Genomic DNA, 9,357 nt, shown 5'->3' on the forward strand with positions numbered 1-9,357 from the left:
CTCATCACTATTCACACATATATGTAATAATTTATCAAAATTATCACCTGAATACAGCATAAAAAATTATCTAAACCCTCCAGGGTCACACCAATTATTTTGTCACTTGCATAAAAATAAAAGTTAAACACCAGGAATGAATATTTCCAAGCGGGGTTCATTTTGAGCACGAAAATCCATGAATGAATATAAAATTCATAATTACATATTGTTTTTGCCAGAAATTATAAATCTTGCCTTAACATACAGCTTACTCTGACTAAACCGCAGGCACATAAATGTGTAGTGATCTACAAGATAGTAAGATTTGCATGATATTGCTATTTTTATTTCTATTACTTGTCTACTTTGTATATAGGAATCTTAATAAATTCCAAGGACTCATCCTCTACACCAGTGCACAACCAACACTTTTCAAGGTCAAACAACTAAGCTCTTTCAGCTGTATCCTATCTTTTTATAATATCATCACATTATATTTTGATATATAGATAATTGCATTTTTTAGAGTATATTAAAAATTATGACATTTATAGTTACATGTAGAAATTAGTCATCTAATATTAGAGAGACATTTTACATTTCAAATTACTTTCCATTTCTTTTCATTGAAATGTGTTCGGTAAAAATAGAATTGCAATTTTGTTTGATTTTTATATTTTTGGAACATCAAGTTTTTTATTCCATAGCATTTATTTGCTTTTTACTGTTAACCAATGTAAAAATTTATATTATTTCAAGGTTCATTTACAATTTCAGAGCATCAAGATAAAGGAGAAAATATTTCAGACAGTTAACAAGATTTATATTTTCACTACTGTATTTTGATGATATGCATAGGCGATCATTTCACTCTCAGTTCCTATGACTCTCCTGCTTGACATCTAAGTTACTATCAGAGTGAGAATGAGATAGGAAGGGGGGGGGGGGGAATAGTAATGTGCAAATCTGTGGTTAGTTCTCCAAGATATTTGGAACAACCTCCCTGCTGTGTTCCTTCAAAAACTGTGTGGGAGTCTACCTAGAAGAATAAATGCTGTTTTGAAGGCAAAGGTTGGTCACACCAAATATTGACTGATTACATTTTCTTTTGCTCAGTCACTTTGCATTTAGTTAATTAATACAAATAAACTATCTACACTTCTATTTTTGAAAATATTCTTATTTTACAGTATTTTTTCCAAACCTTCCTAAACCTTTCACACAGTACTAATTATATATATAATTATATATATATATATATATATATATATATATATATATATATACACATATACACACACACACACACACACTGACAAGGAAAAGGGTAACAATGTTTTGAACTTTTAACTTTCAGGCTCCATATCTCACCATCCAGTACAGCTTCGAACGTGAGACTACCATCATTTTATAGACAATCATCTTGGCTATCTCATACTAAAATTGGACTTGCAACTATTTAGCATATGATTAGTTATGCAGATTCTTGTCATGTAACTGCATTGTTACTGTTTTGCTCCCGTGATGGAACAATCTTTTTCTTCTTGTATACTACAAATTACAACCTGTTCTCACATTTCCTAATAACTCAGTGTGTTATTAGGTTGATTCCCAAGCAAAAAGTCACAGAAAATAATTTCTCAAAACAGAGAAACGGCATCATCCAGCTCATCAATAGCGGTATCTCGGTCCAGAAAATTGCCAAACTGCATCATGAGAGTCCCCCGACAGTTAGAAGAATACAAAATGAAGTCCATCCATTCCAAAGCCAAGAGGTGGATGTCCAGGCAATATATCGGAGTCAACAAGTCGGCTCATCACAAAGTCTATCAGTTCTGGGGGGACAAACGTGGCAGTGGAGGTGGCTCGTATGCTTTGTAATAGTAAGATCACAGATGTCCATGCAAGCACTGTGTGATGCACATTACGCAAGTCTGAAATGGTGGCTACAAAAAAGATATTCCTCAACTTCAATATCGTCATAAGAAGCATCGTCTCAAGTTTGCAAAAAAGTATGAACTGTAGATGATTAGAATCGGGTGATTTGGACCGATGAGACAAAAGTCAATAGACTGGGCTCTAATGGGTGTAAATGGGTCTGGAGGAAACAAGGGAAAAGGGGGCTAACAGATCGAGAAATTGAAGGAACTGTCAAGTTCGGTCTAGGAAGCCTGATGATATGGGGTTGTTTCATAGCCAAAGGCATTGGATACTTCACCAGGATCAATAGTGGTCTCAGTGCTGAGCTATATGTGAGTATCCTACAAGACGAGTTACTTTGTGCAGTGGAGTACTATGGGTATGAAAAGGATGACATAGTGTTCCAGCAGGACAAGGACCCGAAGCATACGTAAAGATTAGCGAAGAAATGGTTCAATAACAATGAAGTAGAGGTGCTGGATTGGCCCCCACAGTCTTCAGACCTCAACCCAATCGAACACTTGTGTGTAGAGTTGAAGAAAAAGCTGTATATGTACCCAAGTGAGTCGATCAACATGCACCAAAATTGGTAAAATATACAGTAGAAGAGACCTGGGAACACATTTCAGTTAAGACATGCTTGAAACTGATCAAGAGCATGCCCAGAAGGATTCATGCAGTGTTGAAAGCCATGGGTAGATATACAAAATAATAAAAATTTAAATGAAGAATTTTAGGAGCAAAACAGTAACAATGCAGTTACATGACAAGAATCTGCATAACTAATCATATGCTAATTAGTTGCAAGTCCAATTTATGTATGAGATAGCCAAGATGATTGTCTATAAAATTATAGTAGTCTAATTTTCGAAGCTGTAGTCGATGGTGAGATATGGAGCCTTAAAGTCAAACGTTCAAAACATCATCGGTGTATATAGATAGGTAGATAGATAGATTTGGTATTGAACATTTAAAGTAGAAATCTATCATGTCAAGTAAGAAAATTAAAATCTAGTTAAACGTTCCATAAGTAAGGACATCGAAAAGAGGAGGTTTCCAGATGCATTCTTACTCTGTGCTAGAAATACTATTCAATGTAATACAGATATCAGCCCTGGCTTAGTTTACCTGATACAAAAATACAATGTAGAGTTATGTAAATTGGATGTAAATTGTTCAGTTTTAAAAACTAAAAATAATTTGAAAAAAAGGTGTAATATACTTATCTATGTAATACCATGCCGTAGTGACTGGTTGTCATAGCCACATGACATTTAAAAAAAGGCTTTGTAGACAGGACCAGGGGGTGACTAAAACTTTATTTTTAGATCCCCGAAAAAACCTTAATCTTTTCCACAAATAAAATCCTGAACATGTTCCTAATTTCCATGCCAAGAAATTATAAATATTGTACAAAGTCACAATGGAAGTGCAAATCCTACTACCGAAAAATTTAATTTAATTTAAACAAGAACAGAACAGAACTTCTTACAAGACAATGAATCATCCAGTTACATAATCAATGAACATAACCAAATTCCTATAGTTTTTACGTTGGCTTTTTGTATTTTCCAGTGATATTCCATTCTCTGTTTGAATCTGCAATGAGCTTGCAAAGTCATAAAACCAGCAATGTAATAAGCAAGCAATATAATAAACCCCAGCTAAAAACGTAATGCCTAAGATTCCCATTTGCTAATAAATTAAACCATAATATGTTAAGCAAAAAGTCCCAATTAATGGGTTCACACCATTACCTCCATGATAAAATCCAGATTGTATCTGTAGCACCCTGGGTAGAGTTTTGGGATCCAGGTACTGAACAAAAGCCTGAAGTGTAGTTGTCATCTTCTAAGGTAAGACATACAGTCACTTATTGTACTGATATAACAAAGGTGAAGTGCAAATATCCAGCTACAAAGATTATGCTTGGTTTTAAGAGCAGCAGACAGGAAGAGGTTTGGTATGTCACTGCCTGGTGTATGGTTCCTGTTCTTCACACTACAAACTGAGAAATGAGTTCAACCAACAACACATCATTGCAAGCAGTTCTCATATGTCTGGTTAAAAAGCCTTTGTGATTTAAATAGCAATAAGTGAAGCTTAATAACCTCTCAAGGTACACACAATAGTGATTCAAAAACACATTTTATCTGCAGGCTTATATATTCAAAATTTCCTCATGTACTAACAATGCATATCCTACATTTTCATTGCTAGTCTATCAAAAAAACTAATTATGATGTGTTATTGTTATAATAGAGAATACGTGATAATGAACATCAGTTCAGAGCCACTTTTGATATGCACCACTGTTGTTATTTCTTCAGTATCACTTGTTTCTCCTATTCATAGACCAATGCAGACATTTATCTTTTTGTTGTAATGAATGGCATCCATAACAGCATTCTTTCCACATTGACTATGAGCCCTACCATTCAAATTCACTAATGTTTGGTCAGTTTTAGACTCCGCAGATACAACTTTCACCACAAATTCTAGGACTCATGGGTGGCATCTTCCTTCTCTGTGTTTTGTTCCTTTTAATAAACCATAGCTATCATTGCTGGGGCACTATGTCTGTACAAAATCATCAATATTATGGATCTTAGAGTCCTCATATGGACAGTAATTAAAAAGCATTCAGTCCCTAGAAATTCAGTCTGAATGAGCACTATGGGATATGCTCATCATCCATTTGGCTTAGGGCTAAACTCAGGAGCAGTGTCTATGGAATTCCCTGCATTCACCCTTTAACCCCTGTTCAGGGTTTTGGACTTCTCTGCAGGGAATCAAAAGGTCATTTAGCCCCTGAAGAAGTCTCAATTAGAGACAGTTGATGTGACACTTAGCAGAAGACACCAGGATGCAATACCAAGTTAGAAGACAGAAGTTGTAGTCAGGTGAGCAGAGGTCAGGCTGGTGGAGTGCATTCACGATAGAAGGCTAGGACAGGTGACAAGTGAGATCAAGAACAAGGCCAGGTCAAATATAGGATATCGGAACCTAGCACCTACCACTGAGAAACCTGATTGCCTTAGGCCTAGAATGAGAAGATCCCTTAAATAAGGCAGGTTGCAAGGGCTTAAGATGAGGTCACTGGCAGTTACTACTACAGGCCCTCCAGGGAGCAGAAATTCACATGTGTACGCCCCTAGTAGTACCATGAAGAGGAGTAGAAGACATGCCCTTTCCCAGTGAGCAGTAGCCATGTCCAATTGGGCCTTGTTTCTTTTTGTTTAAGTATGAAAACAAAAGATTTTATACAATTGTAATTTTGTATTCATCTGCATTTAGAGTATTCTCCATGTAATATGTTCTGTTTTAAATGTCCTGTGATAATTTATGTATTTCATCTTGCTGTGTATAAAAGCTTTATTACTAAAGGCATATTTGTGGTAAATTTGGTATATTGTTCTTCTGAGAGTTGTGGCTTTTATTCATTGGAATATCATTTCTGACCAGGGACAGACTGCCCATGTGGCGATTCTGGCAAATGCCAGATGGGCCAGTGCCTGGGTGGGCTGATCTAGGCCCCAAACTAGTTGCCACTGCAGATACAACTATATTGCCATCTTCAGGCACTATAGAGGGGCTATATCAACTACTCAGAGCACCATAGGGGGGCCTATGATAACTACTGGGGCACTATAGAGGGGCCTATATTAGGTACTAGGGCACTAGAAAGGGGCCTTATTACCATTGAGGCACCATAGAGGGGCCTATGATAACTACTGGAGGCACCATAAAGAGGCCTTATTACTACTGGTGGTAAAATGGGGGGGAATTATTGTCGTCATTACAGTCTGCTCCCAATGGAGAAGATGAGGAAACCGAACATCTGCATTAGAGGAGATGTCACTAGAAGTAATAGGTATGTAGTGCTGTGTTCTCCTGTATGCTTAGTAGTGGTTAATGTAATGTTCTTCCAAATATATCACTAGCACTAGGGCGGACAGGGGCGGGCGCAAAAATATTTCTCATTCACCACACAAGTGGGTCTGTCTGTTTTAAAATGCCAGGACTAGATTTTACCCCGATTGTAACGTGTTTTGGTTAATTGAATTTAGACCTAGTGGCTGTGATAGTGGATCAAGAGGAGTTCAAGTTCTAGAGGTGGGATGAAGACTCAGGTCCGGCCTTTTTGTACTGAATTATTGATGTATTTAAAAAAAATTAAACTATGGGTACACCTTAATATATACAATATATAATATAAAAAGAGAAGATACAAATATATCTCATATAGCTCATGGTTGCATTTCTCTTTGTACATAAATAAAATAATAACATGATAATAATGACTGGAAAATGTTTGTGCTGTTGTGTAAACCCAAGTTTTGTTTTTTTCTAAATGCCATGTAATGTTAGCGCCAGGTTGTGTGTTTGCAGAATATTTTTTTCAAATGTCAAAAACTGACATTGTGGAAAAACTAACCACAAGCGGAGTACTGTGTGCATTAGAATTCTGCAAGCAGAGAAGCCTTTTGCATTCTGCCAGGGATACCCTGAGAAGTTCATATTCGCAGAGACAGATGGTTCAAAGAGTTTATCCTGACATTAGAAGAAAACAATCAGAATAAAAATAGTTGTAGATCAGACGGCATAAAACAAATGTACAACACAAGTTAAATTTAAAATCAAAACCAAAACAACGTTTTTTCACTTCCAAGTTTGGAAGTGAAAAATACATTTCTGCATCTGTTCTAGAATACAAATCTCTACTGTTCTTACTGACTGTTTTTAGATTTGTACCCTTCAAATTTCATTAAAGTTTTCTAAAATTGGCACAAGATAAGTAGAATTCAAGATTGAATAAAATTTACAGTAAGGAATATAAAAACTGATTATGAATAAAAGAGTCATTGTCACAAACCAAGAGATTCTTCTGCTTGTGGTTTCCAATGACTACTACCAGTGGTTAATGCTGATGAACATACTTAGCGGCTTTATTGTTATCTCATCACAGATCTTACCTTTAGGGTGCGTTCACGTGACCTTTTAAATGGATCCGCATCTATTCCGCAATTTTGCGGAATGGGTGCGGACCCATTCATTTCAATGGGGCCGCAAAAGATGCGGACAACACACTCAAACACTGTTTGATTAGTGGGGGTCCAGTGCCCAGCCAATCATCACACTGTAGGGGCCATGATGCTCCTGTGACTTCTGTATCCCCTTCATCCATGTATGCATCTGTGCTTTCCTTATCGTCCTTTAGGCAGCACAACACAAAGGGTTAATGTCTTGCTCCTCCCGTCTAGGACAGAAGATAAATCATTAGTAAATCAGACTAATTAACCCCCCTATAAAGGAGTGCACACCCACTAGGCAGATGTGTTTTTTTCTTCTGTCTAGGGCAATGAAGCCACACATACAGAGGCTCCTGCTGCTGTGAAGGCCAGTATGGTTGCTAAGCCTGATATTATATAGCTGGAAGCGGTTTCCAGAGTATCATGTATCGTATGAAGTGCTGGAAGTGTGTCCATAGTTATATGTATGTTATAGAGCTGGAGGTATGCTCCAGAATTAACTGCATGACACCACTGAACTGAAAGTGATTTCCATAGTTAAAAACTGCTACAAGAGGACAAAGTTTTAAATTAGAGGGGCAAAAGTTAAAAATATCAGGAACTATTACTTTACTGAGAGAGTAGTGGATGCATGGAATATCCTTCCTGCAGAAGTGGTAGCTGCAAATACAGTGAAGGAGTTTAAGCATGCATGGGATAGGCATAAGGCCATCCTTCATATAAGATAGGGCCAAGGGCTATTTATAGTATTCAATATATTGGGCAGACTAGATGGGCCAAATGGTTCTTATATGCGACACATTCTATGTTTCTATGTTCCTATATGCATGTTATAGAGCTGGAGGTGTGCTCCAGAGTTAACTGCATGACATGACTGATCTGGAAGTGGTTTCCAGAGTTTATTTTCCCCATCGGGTGTTCCATGGGATGATTGAGCTGAGATTTATCCTAGAGTGGTCCTGGTGAGTTTCTCATTTGCAACGGGTGTTCCCTGCAAACTATCAATGTATGTTTCAGGGTGTGTCCCTGTGAGAAGTGCTGGTTTGGCTGTTACAAGCACTGTTATTACCTTCAGGCCTTCAGACAGTGTCTTCATCTCAGGAGCCATTTTGGAGTAGAAGTATATAGGTGCAGTTGAGCTAGACTTGACTTGATAGGTAGCATGTTAAGTAAAAAATGGCACAAGAGGTTAACTCTTTCAATGTATTTCAATAGTTTGTCACAAAATGGTATGAGTGTGACGGTCACGTACACTACACACAGGGGGGAGGATAGTGACCACTGCGCTCCACCCTCACCCCTGGCCCTGCCTACTTGCCTCGGAAGTCCTAATGACAAGGGACAACTAGACAGCAGTCCCTAACTTAGGATACGTGCTGGGAAGACAGACAAGACAAATAACGGAATATGAACGGACCGGGTCAGAACCAAGAGAGCTACGCAGTACAAAGGGTTAAGCAAAGAATGGTCAGGAGAAGCCGGGTTCAAATACCAGGAGAGTAGAGAAGTACCAGAGGAGTCCGCAAAGAGTAGTCAGGTGGGAGCCGAGGTCACAATACCAGGAGGCATGCGCAGTACAGGAGGAGCAGGCAAAGGATCATCAGAGAACAGGATCAGGTGAGTAATCAGTAGTCCAACAAATAGCCAGGAACCTAGAATTAACAGGCAACCTGTGGCCAGCAGGCTGCCTGTATTTATAGTGGGGTCTGAGGGTCATGTGACGTGGCCAGCATCACATGACCGACAGACAGACAAGTCGAGCACCGAGTGATCAGCTCGGTGCTCAAGGCAGACCTAGAAGCAGGGAGCTTCCCAGCTAGCAAAGCCGCCCTGGGAACAAGGCCAAACACAGATCCTCACTCCCGAAGCTAAGCAGCAGGTCTGCGGCTGATGGGAGACCGAGTGTACCTTTGGCACCCCGTGACAGTACCCCCCCTTTTACAAGGGGCCACCTGACCCAAGACTTCAGGCAATGGCCTTTCAGGGTTTTCTAAATGAAATTTTTGAACCAGTCTAGGAGTGAACCTCCATAGCAGGAACCCAAGATCTTTCTTCGGGTCCATAACCCTTCCAGTGAATCAGGTACTGTAAGGAATTACGCACTCTCCTGACATCCACTATCTTAGACACCACATACTCGACATCATCATTAACAAGAACTGGCGGAGGCGAGGCTTTCGACGGTACAACAGGTTCAAAATATTCTTTAAGTAGAGATTTATGAAATACATTATGAATGTGGAACGACTCGGGCAGCTCCAACTTAAACGATACCGGATTAATCACCTCTGTGATCTTATACGGTCCAATAAAACGAGGAGCAAATTTTCTAGAAGCTACCTTGAGAGATAGATTCTTGGAGGACAACCATACTTTATCCCCAACCTGAAAGTTCACCCCCTTGGAACGTCTCCTATCAGTC

At 38.8% G+C, this 9,357-nt stretch overlaps 1 protein-coding gene across 1 annotated transcript in view; it reads right to left on the bottom strand.

Moving 5' to 3' along the window:
• Nucleotides 1–3,775, bottom strand: part of THEMIS (thymocyte selection associated) — a 122,785-nt gene extending 119,010 nt beyond the window's left edge. The window contains 1 exon segment of the mRNA XM_040429119.1: nt 3,660–3,775. Within this exon segment, the coding sequence (XP_040285053.1) occupies nt 3,660–3,750 (91 nt within the window). The 5' untranslated portion in view covers nt 3,751–3,775.
• Nucleotides 3,776–9,357: the final 5,582 nt, after the last annotated feature.

Source organism: Bufo bufo, chromosome 4 (genome assembly GCF_905171765.1).
Source record: "Bufo bufo chromosome 4, aBufBuf1.1, whole genome shotgun sequence".
Lineage (NCBI taxonomy): Eukaryota > Metazoa > Chordata > Amphibia > Anura > Bufonidae > Bufo > Bufo bufo.